Genomic DNA, 26,802 nt, shown 5'->3' on the forward strand with positions numbered 1-26,802 from the left:
AGACAAATGGTCAGACTGAGCGTACCAACCAGACGCTGGAACAATATCTAAGATGCTATGAGAGCCATCTCCAGGATGATTGGTTGGAGTTGCTGCCGTTAGCTGAATTTTCATATAATAATTCTCAGAGCGCCTCCACTAAATTTACATCTTTCTTTGCCAATCTGGGTTATCATCCGTGTATTTTAACTAGGTCTCCAATTAATTCTCCGGTTCCGGCAGTGGAGGAAAGGCTGACTGCGATGAGACAAAATCTGGAGGTTCTGAAGGAATCCCTGACCACAGCTCAAGAAGGTTATAAGAGATTGGCTGATAGATTCCGTAAACCTGCACCCATGTTCAAGGTAGGAGATTCCGTGTGGTTAACAACTAAGAATCTGAAGTTAAACATTCCTTCACAAAAACTTAGACAGAAATTCATTGACCCTTTCAAGATCAACGGTATTGTGAGCTCTGTGGCCTGCCGGTTGAAGCTGCCTAGGACTATGAAGGTACACCCAGCTTTTCATGTATCTTTACTAAAGCCTGTATCTCCTAATACCTTCCAGGGACGTGTTGTGCCACCTCCGCAGACTGTGGTGATTGATGGGCAAGAACAATTTGTGGTGGAGGAAATTATTGATTCCAGGATTCGCAGGAATCGGCTCCAATATCTGATAAGATGGCAGGCATATCCCCCTGAGGAAGACTCTTGGGAACCTGTGGAAAACATAAATGCCCAACAGAAGATTTCTCGTTTTCATCAGAGATTCCCTGAGAAACCAGGTCCAAGATCGTCCTGAGGCCACTTCTAAGGAGGGAGTAATGTCAGGACTCTGAACATTTTTTACCTTTTGTGCATTACTACCCTTTTCCAAGATGGCATCTTTGGTCTCATGTGCACTGTGTCTTCCTGCTATAAAACTCCACCCCAGCCTTCAGTCTGTGCTAGAGTATTCTGCCTTGCATCCAGCTCCTGACTTTGTTGACTCCCTGGCTATATACCTGCTCCTGTGAACCTGTGTGGAGATCCTGCTACTCTGCTCTGAGTTTCTGCTGCATACACCAGTTTCCAGTAATCCTCCTTCATCTGCTGCTTGTGTTTACTTCCATCTGCATTTTGTGGACATGTAAGCTGCTGCTGCTCTGGAAAAACCTGAGACTATTACTCAGGCCTCCCTGGTTGAGCTAAGATATTATTTGAACTGCCTTATAAGCATATCTATCTGTGTTGGGGCTAAAACAAGGACTTATTCGTGTCAAGTATCCTCAAGAATAATTGTGCTTCATAGACTTTCTGCGTGATTGCATTTTCCTCTGAAGTTTCCTATAGACTGCTAAGCTGCGTTTTATATTTACACCAAGTGTTGTGGACATGGGTTTCTCTCTGCACCTGTTTGAATCACCGTGGGATAATATAGACTTTACCACTTATAAAACGTGTCCTGTAGTTGTCTTGTTCCAGGCAAAGAGTCTCCTGAGTTATTCCCTATAATTATTACTCGTGGAGAGCAATCTGCTGCCTGCAACATCCTTCTGCATGACCGGTTTGGCAGTGGGTCAGTAATGGTGTGGGGTGGCATTTCTTTGGAGGGCCGCACAGCCCTTCATGTGCTCGCCAGAGGTAGCCTGACTGCCATGAGGTACCGAGATGAGATTCTCAGACCCCTTGTGAGACCATATGCAGATGCGGTTGGCCCTGGGTTCCTCCTAATGCAGGACAATGCTAGACCTCATGTGGCTGGAGTGTCAGCAGTTCCTGCAAGATAAAGGCATTGAAGCTATGGACTGGCACGTTCGTTCCCCAGACCTGAATCTGATTGAGCACATCTGCGACATCATGTCTCGCTCCATCCACCAACATCACGTTGCACCACAGACTGTCCAGGAGTTGGCGGATGCTTTAGTCCAGGTCTGGGAGGAGATCCCTCAGGAGACCATCCACCACCTCATCAGGAGCATGCCTAGGCATTGTAGAAAGGTCATATAGGCACGTGGAGGCCACACACACGTCTGAGCATCATTTCCTTGGCTTGAGGCATTTCCAATAAAGTTGGATCAGCCTGCAATTTGATTTTCCACTATGATTTTGAGCATCATTCCAACTCCAGACCTCCATGGGATATTAGTTGTGATTTACATTAAATATTTTTAGATTTTACGGTTCTCAATGCATTACAATATATAATGAATACAGATTTACAACTGGAATATTTCATTCAGTGATATCTAGGATAATGTTCCCTTTATTTTTTTCAGCAGTGTATAAAACTTCTGGCAAAAATTATGGAATCACCGACCTTGGAGGATGTTCATTCCGTTGTTTGATTTTGTAGAAAAAAGCAGATCACAGACATGGAACAAAACTAGAATCATAGAATGGTAGAGTTGGAAGGGACCTCCTGGGTCATCTGGTCCAACCCCCTGCTCAAAGCAGGATTCACTAAATCATCGCAGACAGATGTCTGTCCAGCCTCTGTTTGAAGACTTCCATTGAAGGAGAACTCACCACCTCTCGTGGCAGCGTGTTCCACTCATTGATCACTGTCAAAAAGTTTTTTCTAATATCTAATCTGTGTCTCCTCTCATTCAGTTTCATCCCATTGCATCTAGTCTTTCCTTGTACAAATAAGAATAAAGATGATCTTTGTCATGTTAATGTATAACGTGGCATATGATTTTTCATGTTCCACTCTTAGCACACATGCTGTTGCTTTCAGCCCCCCTTCCTTTTCCCACTGCCTTCGCTTTGCCTAGGCATAATGCCTGTGTAACTGAACCCCAGCGGGGAGCCTTGAAACTCCTCTCCGCTCTTTCCCCCTTCCATTGGAATGTCAATTAACCCAGAGCTGGCTCTGTCCACAAGAAGCATGAGACCTTGAAACTCCTCTCTGCTCCTTCCCCCCCTCCCGTAGGAATTTCTTTGTCTAACTCCATGTGGTTGCTGTGTATGGGAGAGATAGTCAATAAGCCTTACGACGATGCCAGTGTATGACAGGAATATTCTGGATACATATTCGGAGTGTGATTTAATAGAGCTTCACAATGGGGCCTGAACCGAGTGGGATAGTTAGATCACGTTTGGATTCAATAGAAAGCTAATTTTGATATAAGATGAGGAATGTGTTTGCCGTGATTCTACTAGGTTCGCAAGCACATCTAGGATTTTTATAAGTTTTCGTACCAAAATGTGCACCCTGGCAGCTAGGGGAGGGCGCAGGCAAACCAGCCCCTTTAGTGATGTCACAAGCCTGCAGGTATAAGTTACTGCACTCAACCCAGCCTTTTTCTTACCTGGGATTTCACTACAGAAAGATCCCCTGATGCACTGGGATCTTTGACTCGACCTACCAACATGGTTAGCTGAAATGATGTAAGCAAATGTGAGTTTTTTGTTTCTTTAATCAATTTTTTTTTATAATTGCTGTACATACTTTAAATTGTCTCATATTGTAAAATCTTTATATACCTTCTTTTATAAACACTGCCTAGTCTTTTATGGAATAAAATATAAAAAATCTACTAGCTTTGTTTTCCTTGCTCTAAAACCCTAAGTCCTCTGAAGTTAATTACGCTACTAAATTGGGTTGGCTCTGAACTCCTCTCTGTGAGAAATCTGAGCTGGTGGCAGCGAAGTGTGCTCTGGCCTAGGTGGGTACCGCTGGCAGCGATGGAACCGGGTTTTATCAGATATTGTCTGGCTGTGGACTGAGCATTTATAATTCCCTTGCTGCAGTGTGCCTGCTAGCAGTCCACAGTGAAGCGGCCCTTCCGGCGACTAATTAGCCCAGGAGTAGTTCCCTGACTGACCTGAGGGTAAGGGGGATGCTGGAGAGCTGCTAGTTCCAAACCAGAACTGGAAAGCAGGATATACATAAATCCCTGCAGTTCGTGATATTATAGCAGCAGTGGGATAACTAAAATAAGCCCCTGCGGTAAATTGATAGGTCAATAGCCTTGTTCGTATTTTCATCACATTGTAGCAGTGCAGAGATAACTAAGATAAGCCCCCCTGCACATGTGATAGCCGTGTGCTTGCCAAAGGACACCCCCGATCTGTGACATATTGGAGGGAATCATGACAATCCTTCTACAATGTGATAGCCCTTGAGATATTTGTAGACAGCTATTAAGTCTCCTCTCAGTCTTCTTTTTTGCAAGCTAAACAATCCCAAATCTTGCAAACGTTCCTCATAGGACATGGTTTGCAGACCGGTCACCATTCTGGTCGCTCTTCTCTGAACTTGCTCCAGTTTGTTGATGTTTTTTTTTAAATGTGGTGGCCAAAACAGGACACAGTATTCCAGGTGAGGTCTGGCCAAAGAGGAGTAGAGGGCAATAATGACTTTGCGTGATCTAGACTGTATGCTTCTGTTAATACATCCCAGAATTGAATTTGCCCTTTTTTTGCTGCTACATCACACTGTTGGCTCATGTTCAGTCTGTGATCAATTAGTATACCCAAGCCTTTTTCACATGTGCTGTTGCTTAGCCCTATTCCTCCCATTCCGTATATGCTTTTTTCATTTTTATTGCCCAGCTGTAGTACTTGCATTTTTCCTTGTTAAAATCCATTCTGTTAGTTGCTGCCTACTGCTCCTGTTTATTTATATCTTTTAGAATTCTCTCTCTCTCTTCTCTAGTATTAGGTATCCCTCCTAGCTTTGTGTCATCAGCAAATGTAATCAGTTTACCCTCAATTCCTTTAACTAAATCATTGATAAAGATGTTGAACAATACAGGGCCCAGGACAGAGCCCTGTGGTACCCCTCTTGAGACATTCTTCCAACTGGATGTACAGACATTTGCGACCACTCTTTGGGTCCGATCACTAAGCCAGTTATAAATCCACCTAACAGTTGCCTTGTCCAGTCCATACTTAGTCATTTTTTCAATAAGGATTGTGTGAGATACTTTGTCAAATACTTTGCTGAAGTCAAGATATACTATATGTACAGCATTTCTTTGATCGACCCAGTCAGTGATTCGGTCATAGAAGGAAATTAAGTTAGTCTGACATAACATATTAGTTACAAACCATGCTGACTGTTTAATCACTTCATTCTTATCCAGGTACTTACATACATGTTGGTTAATAATTTGTTCAAATATGTTTCCTGGTATAGAAGTCAGACTCACTGGCCTATAGTTCCCTGGGTCCACCTTCTTTCCCTTTTTGAAGATAGGAACAACATTTGCTCTTCTCCAGTCTTGTGGGACTTCTCCTGTTCTCCAAGAATTTTCAAAGATTATGGAGAGTGGTTCAAAAATTTCTTCTGCTATCTCCTTCAGTACTCTGGGGTGCAATTCATCTGGACCTGGAGACTTGAATTCATTTATGTTAGCTAAGTATTTCCTCACTATCTTTCTGTTTATAGATATCCTGTATTCTTCTATTCCCTTAATAGGACAGTGAAAATCAGTTGATGTTACATTTCCTTTCTGAGAGAAAACAGATGCAAAATAGGAATTTAAAAGTTCGGCCTTCTCAACATCCTCTCTTACCATTTTATCATTTCCATCCTGTAAAAATCCTATAGCATCCTTGACTTTTCTTTTACTTTTGACATATCCCCCAAATACTATTTTATTGCTTTTGACATCTCTTGCAAGCCTTAATTCATTGTCAGCTTTAGTAATCTGATTCGTGCCCTGCAGGTTCTGCGGACAGCATTATATTCTTCTTTAGATATGCCTCCCTCTTTCCATTTGATAAACACATGCTAAAAAGGAAAAAAAAATGTTTAAGTTCTGTATTCATCCATCCTGGTTTCCTTAAATGCTTCCTATTCTTCCAGCTTTTCAGAATTATTAACGATTGTGCTTTGAGAATCTCGTTTTTCAAGATTTCCCAAGTCTTTTCAAATGGCAGCTTTCTGGCTTTAAGAAACACTTAAAGAAAATCAAAAACAAAAAATGTGATAGTCAATAATGGTTACTTTTGTTAGCCAAGCATAGGGAAAAAAATTATAGAATCACTCAATTCTGAGGAAAAAATTATGGAATAATGAAAAACAAACAAAAACTCCAAAACATCACTAGTTTTTTGTTGCACCACCTCTGGCTTTTATAGCAGCTTGCAGTCTCTGAGGTATGGACTTAATGAGAGTCAAACACTACTCTTCATCAATCTGGCTCCAACTTTCTCTGATTGCTGTTGCCATCAATGACTGTGGAAATTTGCATGTTCTCTTCAGGCAGTCATCTTCATAGATCTCTTTGAAAGTGCACCAAACAAAAGTTCCAGCATCATCACTTGCCCAATGGAGATTTGCGATTCATCACTGAAAATGACTTTCATCCAGTCATCCACAGTCCATGATTGCTTTTCCTTAGCCCATTGTAACCTTGTTTTTTTCTGTTTAGGTGTTAATGATGGCTTTTGTTTAGCTTTTCTGTATGTGAATCCCATTTCTTTTAGGCATTTTCTTAAGGTACTGTCACATTAAGTGACGCTGCAGCGATAGCGACAACGATGCCGATCGCTGCAGCGTCGCTGTTTGATCGCTGGAGAGCTGTCACACAGACCGCTCTCCAGCGACCAACGATGCCGAGGTCCCCGGGTAACCAGGGTAAACATCGGGTTGCTAAGCGCAGGGCCGCGCTTAGTAACCCGATGTTTACCCTGGTTACCAGCGTAAAAGTAAAAAAAACAAACAGTACATACTCACCTGCGCGTCCCCCAGCGTCTGCTTCCTGACACTGACTGAGCTCCGGCCCTAACAGCACAGCGGTGACGTCACCGCTGTGCTTTCACTTTCACTTTAGGGCCGGCGCTCAGTCAGTGTCAGGAAGCAGACGCTGGGGGACGCGCAGGTGAGCATGTACTGTTTGTTTTTTTTACTTTTACGCTGGTAACCAGGGTAAACATCGGGTTACTAAGCGCGACCCTGCGCTTAGTAACCCGATGTTTACCCTGGTTACCAGTGTAAAACATCGCTGGTATCGTTGCTTTTGGTGTCAAACACAACGATACACGGCGATCGGACGACCAAATAAAGTTCTGGACTTTATTCAGCGACCAGCGACATCACAGCAGGATCCTGATCGCTGCTGCGTGTCAAACTAAACGATATCGCTAGCGAGGACGCTGCAACGTCACGGATCGCTAGCGATATCGTTTAGTGTGACGGTACCTTTAGTTTGGTCACAGACGTTGACTCCAGTTTCCACCCATTCGTTTCTCATTTGTTTTGTTGTGCATTTCCTGTTTTGGAGACATATTGCTTTAAGTTTCCAGCCTTGACGCTTTGATGTCTTCATTGGTCTACCAGTATGTTTGCCTTTAACAACCTTCCCATGTTGTTTGTATTTGGTCCAGATTTTAGACACAGCTGACTGATGATTTACCCTCTTTTAAGAGTTTGATAATCCTCTCATTTGTTTCAATTGACATCTCTCGTGTAGGAGCCATGATTCATGTCAGTCCACTTGGTGCAACAGCTCTCCAAAGTGTGAACACTCCTTTTTAGATGCAGATTAACGATCAGATCTAATTTGATGCAGGTGTTATTTTTGGGTATGAAAATTTACAGGGTGATTCTATAATGTTTTCCTCAGAATTGAGTGATTCCATAATTTTTCCTTTATGCTTGGTTAAAAAATAGTAACCATTACTGACTACCACATTTTTTGTTCTTGATTTCTTTTAGTGTTTCTCAAAGCCAGAAAGTTGCTATTTGAAATTGCTTTAGTTTTGTGCCATGTCTGTGATCTGCTTTTTTTCTCTACTAAATTAAACAACTGAATGAACATCCTCCAAGGCCGGTGATTCCATAATTTTTGCCAGGGGTTGTATACATATACACACACATACACAATTAGAATATCATCAAAAAGTTAATTTATTTCAGTTCTTCAATACAAAAAGTGAAACTCCTATATTCTATAGTCATTACAAACAGAGCGATCTATTTCGAGTGCTTATTTCTGTTAATGTTGATGATTATGGCTTACTGCCAATGAAAACCCATAAGTCATTATCTCAGTAAATTAGAATACTTTATGTTAGGAGTCGAGTTTCCTCTGCTGCACAGGGGGAATCTCGATCCGTGTCTGCTGCGGTCTCCCATTCTGCACCGGCCGCATTGGAGCCTGCTCAGCGGAGACGTCGGTCCCAGCGTCTCACTAAGACTGATACTGTGCAAAGGGTTACTGCTGCCTCTCCAGGCTCTGCTATTGTACCCTGCACTGATCTGCGGCGAGCAAGCTTTTCTGGGACTAAGTCCTGCTTTGCACACACTGAGCATACCCAGGGTAAGATCTCTCAGTGGAGATCAAGGGTCACATGCTCAGGTACTGCAGCCAAATCTATTGGTCCTTCTAGGAAGGTCCTGTAGGTGAGCAGGCTCTGTAGCAGCCTCTCAATGGTCCTTCTAGGAAGGTCCTGTACGTGCTGCAGCTATTTAAGGCTCGCATGGCCGCACGGCCATGCGCTAGTATCTTCCCAAGTTATGTGCTTTGCGCCAGTGTGGTCATGTGTTTGTATGTATTCAGGGACCCCGCTGAAATAAGCCCCTAGAACACTGGCACCTCCGGCGAGGAGTTTTGTGTGCATGCATGACCACTGACTGCTCTCATTTGGGTAGTTAGCCTGTGCCTCTGTGAAAGTCTAACAGGGCACAGAGCTTTTCTTTCTCGGCCGCTCTGTGAAGCTAACAGAGCTGGTTCATACCGCCATATAGTGCCGCCAATTACTTAGCAGCAGGTTCTTTCCTGCACGGTGGATCCCGGGTTGCGAACGCACCAATCCCATCTAATAAATATATTCGGTGCGTTCCACCAACCCTAACAGTATACTAGGATCTGGCTAAGTAATGGCAGATGAACAGCAATTGCTGGTGTACATCCAGCTGCTTGAGGGTCGGTTGGCGTCTCTTGAACGTGGAACCTCGGCGGTGGATGTTACCACAATAGCTGTTCAGGCTGCTAGCGTGGCTGCAGCAGCTTTACCCACTGCCACCTCTGTTCCGACCTTATCTCACCTCCTATTGCCTGAGAGATACTCTGGGGACAGTAGGTCCTGTAGGGGTTTCGTGAGCCAGTGTGGTATACACCTCGAGCTCCTGGCTGCACGTTTTCCCACAGAGCGGGCAAAGGTGGGATTCATAATCTCTCTCTTGTCGGACAGGGCGTTGGAGTGGACTATGCCGCTGTGGTAGCGCAACGATCATGTGGTGCGGAGTGTTCCTTGGTTTCTGGACACTCTGAAACAGGTCTTTGTAGGACCTCAAGTCACCCATGATACAGCGCTCTACAACTGCTGGCTTTGACTCAGGGTTCAACCATGGTCAGCCATTTTGCGGTTCTCTTCTGGACATTAGCGTCTGAGTTGGAATTGCCAGATAAAACCCTCATTCCCGTATTTAGGAGGTGGCTGGCTGACCATGTGAAGGACGCTTTGGCTACTAGGTAGATTCCCACCACACTGGAGGAGCTCATAGCTGTATCAACTCGCATAGACCTTCGTTTTCACGAGCGAAGGTTGGAGCAAGTCCAGTGTAGGCAGAGGTTTCGGCTGGCTCCCACCTTCGCCAGACCTCTGGAATCTCAAGTCCAGGCTTCCGAGTCACATGAGGCCATAGAGGTGACACGAGCGGGAACCAAGTCCCAGTCCGCTCGTGCACATAAGGTCTGTCATGTTTGCCGGCAGTCAGGACATCTTGCCTCCACGTGTCCTCAGCGGTCGGGGAAACGTCAGCGTCTAGTGGCAGTTGGAGGAGGTACACTAGACACGGCAACGTTTGCCTCAAAGTTGTCCTTCAAGGGGACAATTACCTTAGGACCATCCACTCTTATGGTAGAGCTATGCATGGACTCTGGGGCGGAGGGTAATTTTATGTCATCCGCTTTCGCCCAGCGTCACGCAATACCCCTGGTTATGCTCGCCAAACCAGTAACCGTTCGAGTGGTAAATGGGTCGACACTAGCCTCACAGATTACCCATCAAACCATTCCTACCACGCTTTCTGTGTCACCATAACATCAGGAGATTATCCCCCTATTAGTCATTCCTGAGGGAATTGATGAGGTCCTGTTGGGGATACCATGGCTACGCTATCATTCTCCCTAGAACGCTGGCACCTCCGGCGAGTTTTGTGTGCATGCATGACCACTGACTGCTCTCATTTGGGTAGTTAGCCTGTGCCTCTGTGAAAGTCTAACAGGGCACAGAGCTTTGCTTTCTCGGCCGCTCTGTGAAGCTAACAGAGCTGGTTCATACCGCCATATAGTGCCGCCAATTACTTAGTAGCAGGTTCTTTCCTGCACGGTGGATCCCGGGTTGCGAACGCATCAATCCCATCTAATAAATATATTCGGTGTGTTCCGCCAACCCTAACACTTTATAACAGTAGCTAGAAAAATGATTTTAAAATCCAAAACGTTGGCCTACTGAAATGTATGATCAGTAAATGCACTCAATACTTGGTCAGGGCTCCTTTTGCCTCAATTAGGCTAAGTACACATTTGCATTCGGAAGTCCTGCGTAGGGCTGCATACTTTTTCCCTTCACATCCACACAGCTGCGCATGCGTCCTGCGTACCTATCTTTAACATTAGGTATGCAGGGACATGCGTTTTTTCTGCAGATGTTTCCGCATGTGTCGTTTTGACGTGCCGCCGAACGCAACATGTTACGTTCCCGTGCAGTCGGCAGGCACGTCAAAATGATGCATGCTATCGTATCTGAAGACAAACGCATGTTCCTGAGTACTCAATGTAAAAGATAGGTATGCAGGAAGCATGCGCAGCTGTGCGGATACGAAGGGAAAAAGTATGCGTACTTAGCCTTACTGCATCAATGTGGCGTGGCATGGAGGCGATCATCCTGTGGCACTGCTGAGGTGTTATGGAAGCCCAGGTTACTTTGATAGCAGCCCTCAGCTCATCTGCATTGTTGGGTCTGCTTTCTCCCATCTTCCTCTTAACAATACCCCATAGATTCTCTATAGGGGTAAGGTCAGGCACGATTGCTGGCCAATCAAGCACAGTGACACTGTTGTTTTTAAGCCAGTGTCACTTACAAGAGTGTGCAAAGCAGTCATCAAAGCAAAAGGTGGCAACATTGAAGAACCTAGAATATAAGACATTTTCAGTTGTTTCACTCTTTTTTGTTAAAGGGAACCTGTCACCTGAATTTGGCGGGACCGGTTTTGGGTCATATGGGCGGGGTTTTTGGGCGTGTACTCCGGAGGACAGAGAATGAACTTCAATCCAATATTGCGGCCAGCATGCAGCCAGCGGGTAAGGAAAGGGTGAATCAAACACCCGAAAACCCCACCCATATGGCCCAAAACCGGTCCCGCCAAATTCAGGTGACAGGTTCCCTTTAAGTATATAATTCCACATGTGTTAATTCATAGTTTTGATGCCTTCAGTGTGAATTTTCAATTTTCATAGTCATGAAAATACAGAAAAATCTTTAAATGAGAAGGTGTGTCCAAACTTTTGGCCTGTACTAATATATATATATAACTTTTTGTTTCTCCAGCGATCAGTCCAATAGTAGAGTAAAATATACCTTTTATTTATCCATTAAAAAGTTCCAGATTTCTTCAGTTACAATATTGCATACATTCCTTTTCCTGTTTTGTGCTGTGAATATCTGAATATGTAATATGAATCTTTTTTGTATCCTATAGATATGGTTGATTTTAATTTGTGTTTAATGTGGATTTTAAATATTTGTTTTTTTTCATGTTGCTGAAATCCTTGGGGAAGGATCAATACCGCAAGGGGTTACTGTTGGCTATTGGATTAACTGGGTTAAATCAAATCTATTGGAATTCTCTATACACACCTGTGACACCCAGTAACCCATATGGGCCTTTTTCACTTTTTTTTTTTTTCTCCTTCCCTATACTACATTTGCGGTCTTGATTCAGTACTCATTTAGACCTGGAGGAAGACACATGTGGTGTCGAAACATGTCCATAAGGGATTGAATGTATGCAATATTGTAACTGAAGAAATCTGGAACTTTTTAATGGATAAATAAAAGGTATATTTTACTCTACCATTGGACTGATCGCTGGAGAAACAAAAAGTTATATATATATATATATATATATATATATACACACACACACACACACACACACACACGCATACAGTATATATGTGTATATATATATATTCTCACTAAATTAGAATATCATCAAAAAGTTAATTTATTTCAGTTCTTCGATACAAAAAGTGAGACTGATATATACAGAGTGATCTATTTCAAGTGTTTATTTCTGTTAATGTTGATGATTATGGCATTCAGTGTATTATTAATGGGGCAAAATGTTTTCTCAGACCCTCCTCTGCATGTCTTCCAGGGTGTGTTGCAGTCCCTAATTTTTGCTGAATAGGAGGATTTGTGGGTTATGTTCCGCGCTGCCACCTAATCCAAAACCAGACCAATTGTATAGTTGAAAAGTGGTTTATTCTACGCGTTTTGGAGTACACATGACTCCTTCAGGAAATACCACAAATACTCCGAAACGCGTAGAATAAACCACATTTCAACTACACAATTGGTCTGGTTTTGGATTAGCTGGCAGCGTGGATCATAACCCACAAATCCTCCTATTCTGCGATTTAGCTACGGTCGCATGCCGACCAGTGGATCTGCGGCAGCCAACAATTTATGCTTGTGAATATTCTACATCAGGTGAGCAGTTAATTTTACAGGTAAATCTTCTATAATTTGTGAGATAAAACACTATCTGCGCTCCTTGTTCCTACAAGTTATTTTACTAGTCCTTCTAATTTTTGGCAGCTCTTGCACTTCGTGTTTAGGCTTTATGAGGAGGCTATATTATTGTAGGGCTAGCTGCTGGATCAGGGATAGTTTAGCATTAGAGGCATATAGGCAGGTTTATTGCCTTACAGTCCTTGCTGCTGCAAGTTAAAACCAAAAGTCCTTTTTTCAGGCTACATCTATTATTTTCCATGATAATACTGCTGTTACCTGCACTGATTATAGGGAGGGTTGCTCTAGGAGGGATAGTATAGTATTAGAGGCACATATAAAAAAAATGTGCAAGGCGTGAGGTAAGGGAAGGGGAAATGGCTGTAGGCCGTGCCTGCAGGCCAGGATAAACTGTGCTTGCTGCGGGAGAGCACTCTTTTTAAAACTGTCAAAAAATTATTCTAAGGCCCTCCTCTACATCTTCTCTCCCCTCCTCGACTTCACTCACCTCAGGGGAGGGGAGAGAAGGACCCAGCAGGGATCTGCTCTCGGGCGCCACCACCTGCCTCAGGTCAGTCAGGGAGCTGCACCGAAGGCAAATAGTCGCTGGAAAGGCTTCCATTATAGATACGAGTTAGTGAGGCGCTCCCAGTGAGGGGGAAAATATATCACCAGTCCAGGCTGGGGATATATATCTAAACCTCCCGGACGTCGCTGCCAGAGTTCCTCACTAAAACAGTACAACAGTATGGTATTCTGCCACCAGTTCTTCATTTGAAATCAGCCCCTTCCGACAGCAGGCTTATATCGGGTCAGGAACCAACCATGGGGTAGCGTATAATATAACCAACTGAGCGTGAGGACGTGGGGATTCGAGGACAGAGATAAAAGAGCAGCCCAAGATTAATTTTATATTTAATCGCTGAGGAGCACTAGAAACTACAGTTATATATACAAGAGCAAATATATACAGTGAGGAGTGTAGTACAAAGATAGGTTGCAATTACCATGTTATGTAGCATGTGACCACAGGAAGGTGCTGATGGATCCGATCCAAATCTTAGTAACAGGCTTTCCGGGCTATGTCAGCTAATGTATCCTCCGGCCATCAGAAAAACTAAGCCCAAAATGAGGGGCTGCCTTATTTCTCATAGGCTGCTGCCTCACACATCTGCTCCCACCCCTGGGTGGTGCAGCCTCTCTCCTCCCATCTCTGAGAACATGATTATCTGTCCAGAACTGTGACTGGCCCATAACTTTGTGGCCAAAGCTCTGAATGAGTTGGTTGTACCACCACTAGATTCCGCTGGATGTTATCTGTGCATAGAGACTAAATTTGCCTACTGTATGTAATTCCTGTTAGCTATGCTTTATAACTCCATAATCCAGAGTGCTACATGTGGCTAAATAATATGGGCGTGTGGGGAAAGGAATGCCGATTTGGATTATGTGCTTGGCTAGTCTCAGAGATATTGCATTCTGCTATTATAAATCATTTTCCAGATTCAATACCTCAGAGCTTGCTGTGACTTGTTGTACCATGTGCTTAGTCACACAAAGGGACCAGCTGGCTTGCAGCTGCAGAAGATTTCACACCATTGTGTCAAGAGCTTCAAAGAGCTTGAGTTAATTAAAGGTAAACAATGATCCTGGGGAATGAATGCCAAGGGTAGGGGCACATTTCAGGAGTGGAGAGATATTTACTTTGTCCCTCACAGTCTTCCATAGTGTATTGCAGTCCCTCTGTGGAGACATTGGGGTCAGCATGTGCTCTAGTCCGCTAGCCGAAATCGCATGGACCAGAGCTCATCCCACTGAATGCCCGCTCTTTTTACCATGTGCATAACACTACTCAGACAACACAGGATGAGGATAAAACAATGTGGCAATTCTTTATTGAACCACAAAACAGGCAAATAACACATAGATAAGTATTATGAATATTCGCGCTGATACACCTAGGTAAAATTGAAAAATGACTGGTGAACAATGTGAGCTAGCTTTGGGCCTTGTAGAGCTAGCTTTGGGCCTTGTACCTGTTCACACTAGTCAGTACAAAGAGGTCCCATAAGAGAGTATAACATATAGAATGATCTGTGGGCAGTGTGGATAAAGGGGGGAAGGGGACAGGATCAAAATACTGTAGACCTTGTGCCTATTCACACTAGTTTAATTGTGAAAGATGCCCAGTTAGTTGCTCATGCATATAAATACTGGTAGGTACTGTTAGATAAAAGGGCTGTATTCATTAACCCCTATTTCCACAAGAAAAAGTTATGCAATTATACACAATAAAGAACAATACATATTCATTATGATGCACGGGGTCTATTAAAGGTAGATGTTTCAAGTCACCATATCCTGTGTCAGACCCCCATGTTTTTCAACAAAATGTTTAGAGAAAGGGTGGCCTGTTTTCCGAAATGCATTGGTTTGAATGGTCATTACTACGTTCCATACCTCTTTCAAGTCACGCGGACATCACATGGTCTAACACATCACACAGGCCCTGCTCCAGCCGCAGCAATTGCCTTACCGGCACGTGGAGTACACAGGAACTGAGAAGCGTCATCGGAACCTGCACTAGCCACAACGATCGCAGTATCGAGGCGCAGCACCGAGGCACTGTGATGGGACAAACCGCTGATCTTAGAAGATACTGAACACAGATTTGCTGGCACTGGCAGAGGCAGCTCTCCGTTATTTCTCTTGTGCAATTGCCTGGCAGGCAACAATCCAAGGAAGACATTTGATCCTTCAGTGGTGAGACTGAGCCATATTCCATACGGTAGCAGTCAGACTAACACTGCTTTTACCGTACCAACATCTACCTTTTATACACTCTGTGCAGCATAATGAATATGCATTGTTCTTTATTGTGAAATTCGAAAAATATAGAGTCAAAACTACTGTCTACAAAATAGCATTTATTAAATAGCAATGTCACATAATAAAGTAAAAGTTACAAAAGTACAATTAGATACATATAACCATCACATGGGTATCAAAAGCAAGAAGGACACAGGTAAAGAGTCCAGAAAACCACACTGATAAAGTAAAGGCCGACCACAGGGTTCAAGTTCTTAAGGCTAGTAAGCCTTATAATGAAGTATATGTAGGTCTTAAAAAAATGCTAGTCAGATAAATGAGCCTAAGATTGATCCTCAACCATAATGGTCGCAGTCTGGAAGCGGACTGCCAGCCCCTCTTCCACACTGCGACCAATATGGGTGAGGATCAATCTTGGGCTAATTGATCTGATCTAGAGTTTTTTTAAGACATACATATACTTCATTATACGGCTTATTAGCCTTAAGAACTTGAATCCTCTGGTCGGACTTTACTTTATCGGTGTTATTTATTTAATAAATGCTTTTTTGTATTTTGTAGACAGTAGTTTTTCGAATTTTGCATGTAATTAGGAGTTCCTGTCAATATTTCCAGATTTTGTATGACACTTATTGCTCTGGTCTATATATTTACATTTTTCTTTATTGTGTATAATTGCATAACCTTTTCTTGTGGAAATAGGGGTTAATGAATACAGCCCTTTTATCTAACAGTACCTACCAGTATTTATATGCACAACTAACTTTTACAATTAAACTAGTGTGAATAGGCACAAGGTCTACAGTATTTTAATCCTTGTCCCTACCCACCTTTATCCACACTGCCCACATATCATTCTATATGTTATACTATCTTATGGGTCCTCTTTGTACTGACTGGTGTGAACAGGTACAAGGCCCAAAGCTAGCTCACACTGTTCACCAGCTGACATCGCTGGATCGTTGTGTGTGACAGCGATCCAGCGATGCGTTCACTTGTAACCAGGGTAAACATCGGGTTACTAAGCGCAGTAACCCGATGTACATACTCACATTTCGGTGTCCTTCAGGTCCCTTGCCGTCTGCTTCCCGCTCTGACTGTCTGCCGGCCGGAAAGTAAGAGCAGAGCACAGAGGTCACGTCACCGCTGTGATCTGCTTTCACTTTACGGCGGCACTCAGTGAGAGCGGGAAGCAGACGGCAAGGGACCTGAAGGACACCGAAAGGTGATTATGTAAGTTTTTTTTTTTTTTACTTTTACGCTGGTAACCGCGGTAAACATCGGGTTACTAAGCGCGGCCCTGCGCTTAGTAACCCGATGTTTACCCTGGTTACCCGGGACCTCGGCATCTTTGGTCGCTGGAGAGCGGTCTGTGTGACAGCTCCCCAGCGACCACACAACGACTTTCCAACGATCACGGCCAGGTCGTATCGCTGGTCGTAATCGTTGGAAAGTTGCAGAGTGTGACAGTACCCTAAGACTCATGACAACAGCGTATGGTTTTTGACCAACTGAAGAACAATTGCAAAAATTCAAAAGTCGTCATATAAATAAGTCTATTCCTCCTGGCTTACTGAAAATAGACATCTGGTTAATTAAAATAAAATGTGTCATCACACCCTCATTTAAATTTTTACTAGACCTTGCACTTAGTGCATAGACTTTATGAGTCTACAAGTCCCACTTCCTAACAATTTTAAAAGAATGTTTATGAGACCCTCCTTTATGTCTAATACAGGGAGTATCAGAGTCCTTCTTCCTTCTAATTTTTGGAAGCTCTTGCATTGTCCGCATAGGATTTGTGATTTTCAGAGTCCCTTCATAAATTAAACAGGATGTGTCTCACTATGTCACACACCACATGTCCAGATAAGGTATTAAAATGTTAAAATTACATTTACAGTGAATGCTTTTTTCACCATTGAAATCAATGAGAAAATGGAAAAATGCAGCAAAGAGGCTACGTGTAAACACAAACTAAGGGGTGAAGGAAGCTTATTTTCTCTCTATTTTAAATTGCCTTATATACTGTACAAGAACGAATGTTTTCATTTGGATAAAAAGTGGCGTAATACTCCGACAACATTGATTCCAAAAGCGACCTGAGAGTCAGAGATGCATCCAGCCATCTTCCCCATGCTGTTCTCATTCCAATTTAGCACAGTTTTCATCCATTTCAGCAATTTTCCTGCCCCCTCAGTCTTCCTGGAAAAGTCTGCTGAGCATGCGACCTGTTGACTCAAATATCGAGCACTGAAGTATTTTAGTGCTCGCTCATCGCTAATAATGACTGACTGCTATCTGTGTGGGATTTTTGATGTTTAAAAGGGTTGTCCACTACTAGGACAACCCCTTCTTATTCCTCATGATTTTTTACTTATTTAACCCCTTAAGAACCAGGGTTATTTCCGTTTTTGTGTTTCCATTTTTTGCTCCCCTTCTTCACACAGCCATAGCTTTTTTATTTTTTCGTCAATATGGCCATGTGAGGGCTTGTTTTTTGCCGGACAAATTGTACTTTTGAAAGGCACCATTGATTTTACCATATCATGTACGGGAAAATGGGAAAAAAATCCAAAACTGACCTGACATTATGATTCTCCAGGTCACAGACACTAAACTTTTTTATTTAAGTGGTGAAAAAAAATCCAAAGTTTGTAAAAAAGAAAAAAAAAAAGTTGCCATTTTCCGAGACCCATAGCGTCTCCATTTCTCGGGACCTGGGGCTGGATGAGGGCTTATTTTTTGCACACCGGTCTGATGTTTTTATTGATGCCATTTTGGTGTAGATACGATCTTTTGATTGCCAGTTAATGCATTTTTTTGCATTTGATTGCAATGTTGCAGCGACCAAAAAAACATAATTCTGGTGTTTCAATTTTTTTTCTCGCCAGACCGTTTACTGATTGGATAATTTCTTTTTATATATTGATAGAGCGGGCGATTCTGAATGCAGTGATCCCAAATATGTGTATATTTTTTTTTATTTTCTTTTAATGGGGCGAGAGGGGGTGATTTAAACTTTTATATTTTTGTATTTTTTAGTATTTTCAAAAACATTTTTTTTTACTATCTATCTGCTCCAATAGTCCCCATGGGAGACTAGAAGCAGCACTTGTCTGATTGCTTCTGCTACATAGAGCAGGGCTGCAGCCCTGCTCTATGCAGCAGATATGCTCACTTGCCATGAGCCTGGGCGATGCTCATAGCTATACGGCTATGACAACCACAGGAGTCTCCTGCTGACCCCTGGTTGTTATGCCAACCCATTAGCGACCAGCGGTCATGTGGGAGGATTCTATCCTTCATTGGATGTTAAGAGGTTAAAATAAAAATATTTATAGTTACCTCCCATGCTGGAGGGGCTTCTCCCCTGTGTGGATTCTATGATGTTTAACAAGTTGTGATTTCTTCACAAAACGTTTTCCACATTCTGAACAGGAAAAGGCTTCTGCCCTGTGTGGAGTCTCTGGTGTCTCACAAGGTGTGATTTCCTCACAAAATATTTTCCACATTCTGAACATGAGAAAGGCTTCTCCCCGTGTGAATTCTCTGGTGCCTAACCAAATCTGATTTCCAGATAAAACATTTCCCACACTCTGAACAGGAAAAAGGCTTCTCCCCTGTGTGGGTTTTCTGGTGGCTATCAAGATTTGCTTTCCTGTTAAAACATTTCCCACATTCTGAACATGAAAAAGGCTTCTCCCCTGTGTGGGTTTTCTGATGGCTAACAAGATGCGATTTCCGGTTAAAACATTTCCCACATTCTGAACAGGAAAAAGGCTTCTCCCCTGTGTGGGTTTTCTGGTGGTTAACAAGATTTTGTTTGTGGTTAAAACATTTCCCACATTCTGAACAGGAAAAAGGCTTCCCTCCTGTGTGGGTTTTCTGGTGGCTAACAAGATTCTTTTTCTGGTGAAAACATTTCCCACATTCTGAACAGGAAAAAGGCTTCTCCCCTGTGTGGGTTTTCTGGTGGTTAACAAGATTTACTTTCGTGGTAAAACATTTCCCACATTCTGAACAGGAAAAAGGCTTCTCTCCTGTGTGAGATTTCTGGTGGATAACAAGATTTACTTTCGTGGTAAAACATTTCCCACATTCTGAACAGGAAAAAGGCTTCTCCCCTGTGTGAGATCTATGGTGTCTTTTAAGACCTGATTTATCTAGAAAACATTTCCCACATTCTGAACAGGAAAAAGGCTTCTCTCCTGTGTGAGTTCTTTGGTGGGTAACAAGATGCGCTTTTTGAATAAAATATTTCCCACATTCTGAACATGAAAATGGCTTCTTCCCTGTGTGAATTCTCTGGTGTCTGACAAAATCTGATTTCTGGTTAAAACATCTCCCACACTTGGAACAAGAAAATCTATTGTCTGCTTTGTGAAGTTTTTGTTGCTTGAGAAATGACTTTTCTAGTGGAAAACTATTTCCATATTCTGAAAATGAAAATGTCTTCATTGCTTTAGGAGCAGTTCGATTTTTAATGCTTATTTTGTGACTTTGATTTTCATTAGTATTAAGTAATGAATCAGAAGACAGGACCTGTTCCAAATGATCAGATGACAGATCTTTGCTGTGAAGGGATGATGGTATATTTGGAGTAATGGCATTCACTTCAATTGTATCCTGTGGGATCTCAAAATTATCTGATTTAAACATTGAAGATGTCGGCTGTCCTGCTGATCTCCTGGTACGGTCATCTGCCAAGAATAAAACCAATTATTATTTTAGAATAAAATATCCTTGAATTCTATATTTTTGAACATTCCTACTTAAACGGTCTGTAAAAATGGCAAGTTATGCAAAATTATTGAATTATTCACCAAGACAATGACAGTTTATAGTTTACTAGACTGTGCTCAAAACCACATTAAGCATCCATGCTTTTGGCATTACTATAGTGAGAAGAAACCACTTATTTTACGGCATGTGTGTCTCCTGGAGCACAATCTGGGCACTATGTGTTGGGTAATAACTTGGGATATTTGCAATTTTCACTTTCCAACATCCACTGCGCGTGCTTGGACAATCAGAGTTGGACTTCAAAAGCACCACACCTTACTACAGCTTGAAGCATATTGCCGGAATCTGCCAGATACAGCCTTGATCTCCTCTAGTTCAGTCCTCTGTGCTCAGCTCCTGGCTTGTGTATTTGTTTCCTGTTGTGACCCCGGCCTGTTTACTGACTACTCCTATGTCTCCTGAGTTATTATTTTCTCTGGGTTCTTGGTTCTGACACGGCTATCTGTCTATTCTTCTTCCCATCTTACTCCACAGAACAGTAGGTAACACTGTGCCCCAAGCCTAGGGGTCTCTGTGTAATTCCAAATCCATGTAGAGGGGTTAAAGAAGTTGAAGGGTAATGGGCAAAACTGTGACTATAGACAATAACACATCTACTGAAATGATCAAGCTGAACAATCATCCTCAGGAAAAAAAAATGAGTAATGGTGAAACTTCTCTGGAGTAATTGGAGTATGGGACTCGGTGGCTCTAAGCAATATAAACTATCGTAAGGACCAATATTTTCTGTCAGATAAATGTCAAGAAGAAATATTAGACATTTAAATAGAACTTTTTATAATAGTGCAGAGCTGAGGGATCTTAAATTTAGATCTCAGATATTTGGTAACTGAAACCTTTTTCTAAACACTACCAGGGAGTTACAGACTCAGGTAAGTGAGGCAGGCCGATCCCACCGCAATCAAACTATCATGCAGAATGAAAAGTTACATCCTCAACAACAACATATGTATGAGGGGAGAACTCCAACACTAAACCCGAGTTGCACTCATTTATGGTGGACTACTGGAGCTACTATGAGTCCTGCCCAGAAGAGTAGAGAAAGTATTAGCCCCCCATTTCAGGAGAGATTACTGCACAATCCGAATTATCGTATATACTCGAGTATAAGCCGACCCGAGTATAAGCCGAGACCCCTAATTTTGCCACAAAAAACTGGGAAAACTTAATGACTCGAGTATAAGCCTAGGGTGGAAAATGCAGCAGCTACCGGTAAATGTCAAAAACAAAAATAGATACCAATAAAAGTAAAATTAATTGAGACATCAGTAGGTTAAGTGTTTTTGAATATCCATATTGAATCAGGAGCCCCATATAATGCTCAATACAGTTCATGATGGGCCCCATAAGATGCTCCATACAAAATACGCCCCATACAATGCTGCACAAATGCTGATTATGGCCCCAAAAGATGCTCCATAGAGTCATTTGCCCCATATAATGCTCCACAAATGCTGATTATGGCCCCATAAGATGCTCCATAAAGTCATTTGCCCCATTTGCTGCAATAAAAAAAAAAAAAATCACATACTCACCTCTCGTTGCTCAGGCCCCCGGCACTTCCTATATTCACATGCTCCGCGTTCTACCGCTGCCAGCCGCCGCTACGTTCCCCGTCCACTGCACTGACTGCTCAGGCAGAGGGCGGCGCACACTAATAGCGTCACCGCGCCCTCTGACCGGAGCATCAGTGCAGTGGACAGGGAACGTAGCGGCGGCTGGCGACGGTGGAACGGGGATCAGGTGAATATCGCGCACTGCTTATACTCACCTGCTCCTGGCGCGGTCCCTGCTTCCCTGACGCCGGCAGCTTCTTCCTGTAGTGAGCGGTCACATGGTACCGCTCATTACAATAATGAATATGCGGCTCCACCCCTATGGGAGTGGAGTCGGGTCCATATTCATTACTGTAATAAGCGGTACCATGTGACCGCTCACTGCAGGAAGAAGCTGCCGGGGCGACCAGGGACACCGCGCCAGGAGCAGGTGAGTATGCTTAGACAGCTGCCACTCCACTTCCCCTGCCGACCCCTGGGTATGACTTGAGTATAAGCTGAGAGGGGCAATTTCAGCCTAAAAAAAAATGGGCTGAAATTCTCGGCTTATACTCGAGTATATACGGTATTTAGGATTGAAAACATAATGGAATTTATGACGTGGAGTGAATCCATGAAACCAGGGCTCGAGCCATGCCAACACATCTCCTGAAGGCGTGAATAAATGTACAGTGGGTACGGAAAGTATTCAGACCCCTTTCAATTTTTCACTCTTTGTTTCATTGCAGCCATTTGGTAAATTCAAAAAAGTTCATTTTTCTCCTTAATGTACACTCTGCACCCCATCTTGACTGAAAACAAAACAGAAATGTAGAAATTTTTGCAAATTTAATATAAAAGAAAAACTGAAATATCACATGGTCATAAGTATGCAGACCCTTTGCTCAGACACTCATATATAAGTCACATGCTGTCCATTTCCTTGTGATCCTCCTTGAGATGGTTCTACGCCTTCATTGGAGGCCAGCTGGGTTTAATTAACCCCCGAAGCCTTTTTCAGTTTTGCGTTTTCGTTGTTCACTCCCCTTCTTCTCAGAGACATAACTTTTTTATTTTTCCATCAATATGGCCATGTGAGGACTTGTTTTTGCGGGACGAGTTGTACTTTTGAATGACACCATTGATTTTACCATGTTGTGTACTAGAAAACGGGAAAAAATTCCAAGTGCGGTGAAATTTAAAAAATAAAAGTGCAATCTCACACTTGTTATTTGTTTGGCTTTTTTGCTACGTTCACTAAACTGACCGGCCATTATAATTCTCCGGATCATTACGAGTTCATACACAACAAACATGTCTAGGTTCTTTTTCATCTATGTGGTGAAAAAAAAAAAAAAAAAACAAACCTTGTTAAAAAATAAAATTTGTGCCATTTTCCGATACCCGTAGTGTCTCATTTTTCGTGATCTCGGGTTGGGTGAGGGCTTATTTTTTTCACGCCGAGCTGACGTTTTTAATGACACCATGTTGGTGCAGATACGATCTTTTGATCGCCCATTGTTGCATTTTAAAGCAATGTCGCGGTGACCAAAAAAACATAATTCTGGCGTTTTGACTTTTTTCTCGCTATGTCGTTTAGCAATCAGATTAATCCTTTTTTTTATAGATCAGGCGATTCTGAACGCAGCGGCGCCAAATATGTGTATGTTTGATTTTATTTTTATTGTTTTATTTTGAATGGGCGAAGGGGGGGTGATTTGAATTTTTATATTTTTTATTTTTATATTTTTAAAAACTTTTTTTGTTATACTTTTGGCATGCTTCAATAGTCTCCATAGGAGACTAGAAGCTGCCACAACCCGATCGGCTCTGCTACATAGAGGTGATGTTCAGGTCATCTCTATGTAGCTGATTTACTCACTTGCTATGAGCGCCGACCACTGGGTGTCGCTCACAGGAAGCTGTCACTGATAACCATAGAGGTTTCCAGGAGACCTCAGGTTGTCATGCCAACACACCGGTGACCCGCGATCACCTGACGAGTTGTCACCGGTGTGCGTATTTCCTTTGCGATTGCCAGAAGCGAAATTTAAATGCCGCTTCAGAGTTTGACAGCGGCATTTAACTGGTTAATAGCTGTGGGTGGATCTCGATTCTACCCGTGGCTATTGCGGGCACATGTCAGCTGTTCAAAACATGATGAAAGATGTGGGCTCACCACCGGAGCCCACATCAAAGGGAGGAAGTCTGACATCGGCGTACTATTACGCCCGATGTCTGTAAGGGGTTAAACTGATAGGACTTGGTTTGGAAAGGCACACACCTGTCTATATAAGACCTCATAGCTCACAGTGCATGTCAGACCAAATGAGAATCATGAGGTCAAAGGAACTGGCCAAGGAGCTCAGAGACAGAATTGTGGCAAGGTACAGATCTGGCCAAGTTTACAACAGAATTTCTGCAGTACTCAAGGTTCCTAAGAGCACAGTGGCCTCCATAATCTTTAAATGGAAGAAGTTTGGGACCATCACAAGTCTTCCTAGACCTGGCCGTCTGCCAAATTGTGCAATCGTGGGAGAAGAGCCTTGGTGAGAGAGGTAAAGAAGAACCCCAAGATCAGTGTGGCTGAGCTCCACAGATGCAGTAGGCAGATGGGAGAAAGTTCCACAAAGTCAACTATCACTGCAGCCCTCCACCAGTCGGGCCTTTCTGTACCCATTGTACATTTATTCACGCCTGCAGGAGATGTGTTGGCATGGCTCTAGCCCTGGTTTCATGGATTCACTCAATGTCATAAATTACATTATGTTTTCAATCCTAAGGAATTCAGATTGTGCAGTAATCTCTCCTGAAATGGGGGCGCTAAGGCTAGGTTCACATTGCGTTAGGGCAATCCGTTTAGCGCTAGCGGATTGCGCTAACGCAATGTTTATTTAGGGGCCGCGTTCAGGGGTCGCGTTAACGTCCCCGCTCTCGCAGATCCCCGATCTGCGAGAGCGGGGAACGGACCTCGGGCGCGCCGCGGACGCTGCAAGCAGCGTCCGAGGCGCGTCACAGGAGAACGGCACATCACTAGCGCGAGCCGAAAAAGGCACGCGCTAGTGATGCGCTACAGGGAAACTTCACATTGCTGTCAATGGGTGTGCTAACGGACCCGTTGCACGGCGTTAATTGCGACATTTTCGCCGTGCAACGCTGTCCGTTAGCGATCACCCACTAACGCAATGTGAACCTAGCCTAATACTTTCTCTACGCTACTTTCCGTACCCAGTGTATATTACAGCCATCAGCCACGCACAACTTACATCATGGCACAGGTGCACTAATTATTATTAAGACAAAACCAGAGCACATGCTAAAACAAACAAGGGACCCTCACCACTAAATAGTGAAGAAAGACCCAAGGCCTGCACAAGAGGCGACCCACTCCATACAATTAATAGCAATAAGGAGGACTAAGGAGTATAACGGGTATCAAAAATTTATTTAAATATACAAAAGTGTGAATGCACATAAACTTAATAAATATAGAAAAAATATATCAAATACATAAGAAGAGGCATAAGGACGGAAGGTGGGAACAAAGTCCCCCCCAGTGCGCGGCGCCCAATTGATAATATAATAAGCAGTTACCAGCTGGCTATGTAAGATAAAACCGCAGAGCACAATCGAATAGATATCAAGGAGCGACAAACAGACGCTACTAGTGAACCATGAGGTGTGCTTACCGCAGTTTAAGGAAGGGCAGGCCGGGACACCGGGCAGGAACCGGGAAGGAAGAGCCCCCGACGCGCGTTTCGCTTTAGAAGTAATGTGCTTTCTCAAGGGGAACCCCACTGTATGTCCCAAAGACTTGTGACTAGAGAATCCTATTGGATTTTTAAACTACCCACACTTATACCGGAGGATTTTCCATGTACATATATTGCTCTTTATATGGATTTTATTGTGCATCCAATATGTATTTTACATCTATTTGTATAGTTTTGTATATGAAGAAAGGTTTCTATACAAAAAACTGCAGCATAGGCGCGGTTTAATTAATGAATTAAGCAATTGGATCAGTGACGCCGTTCTGGAGGATATAAAACATCCACAATGTATCATTTGTATAAGCCTGAGGAAGGAGCTGGTTCACATCGGAAATGAGTAGAATATTAAAATGAAAAGTTTTTGTTTGTTTTTTAACGTTCATTTGTTTTGATGCCCAACTTTATGGCTCAGCACTTGGCAGCACTTTTCAAAGCCCTGATTTTTTCCTCCTTCCCACATCTGGGATTTTGGAAGCCAACAGCATCATTACCCTCCGTTTTCTCTAAAAGGCTCATCATAATATTTTTCTAACTTGTCAGCACATTCTACGTACGCTGCCATTTGCCTTTGTAGTTTACGGATCTGGGCAGGTAACGATCAGAGTCTTCTAATCTCAGGAGGTAGTTGGATCCTCCAGGTTGTAAGTTCTATAGAAAAGGGCTTTTAATGCCCAAAGTCACTTGGACAGTTTTGGGTGGAGGAGAATGTTGTGGTCTAGAGGCAAAATGGTGATCACACGATTGTGATATGTCCGGACTACACCACCGATAAAGCAGCCACAGCCGGTGACTGAGAAGAATCTGTGACTTCTCTGCATTTAGTGGTCACTACTCACCTGGGTAGTCATATGTAGGAATCTCCTCTTCACACCGCTCATCACCCCTCACATATGTCTCTGTAGTATTAATATGGGTCAGATCTTCACCCTGAAATAAATATTGTAAAGGTCACAGACAGATGGAGAAGTCACATCTATGATCAGCTCTAATCCTGCCATCTCCACCGTTCTCATTACACAAGTATAAAACATATAATACTGGTGGATAAAGCAACACTGAACACAAGACCTTCACAGCCGTCTACACATTGTGACAGTCACTGGTAAGGTGATAGAGGGGAGATATGTGTCACTGCGCTTAACGGCGTCAGTGATGTGAAACCAGAGCATTTTTCTCCAGCACACTACGTGTTGTGAGGGTT

The 26,802-nt window shown here is 43.0% G+C and overlaps 2 protein-coding genes across 2 annotated transcripts in view; both read right to left on the reverse strand.

Annotated features, from left to right (window-relative positions):
• Positions 1-26,802, reverse strand: part of LOC143768245 (uncharacterized) — a 524,156-nt gene that overhangs the window by 81,730 nt on the left and 415,624 nt on the right. The gene's annotated exons all lie outside the window — the stretch shown is intronic.
• LOC143766698 (uncharacterized) lies at positions 16,740-26,570 on the reverse strand. Its single transcript, XM_077254558.1, has 2 exons — positions 26,438-26,570; positions 16,740-20,190 (listed from the first exon to the last, which is right to left on the reverse strand). The coding sequence occupies exon 2, from the start codon at positions 20,147-20,149 to the stop codon at positions 18,983-18,985; it is 1,167 nt and encodes a 388-aa protein (XP_077110673.1). The 5' UTR covers positions 20,150-20,190; positions 26,438-26,570; the 3' UTR covers positions 16,740-18,982.

This window comes from Ranitomeya variabilis, chromosome 4 (genome assembly GCF_051348905.1).
Source record: "Ranitomeya variabilis isolate aRanVar5 chromosome 4, aRanVar5.hap1, whole genome shotgun sequence".
Taxonomy (NCBI): Eukaryota; Metazoa; Chordata; class Amphibia; order Anura; family Dendrobatidae; genus Ranitomeya; species Ranitomeya variabilis.

Excerpts from the sequence above, each read along its gene's own strand:
- LOC143766698 (XM_077254558.1), bottom strand. The coding sequence starts at position 20,149 with ATGTTTAAATCAGATAATTTTGAGATCCCACAGGATACAATTGAAGTG.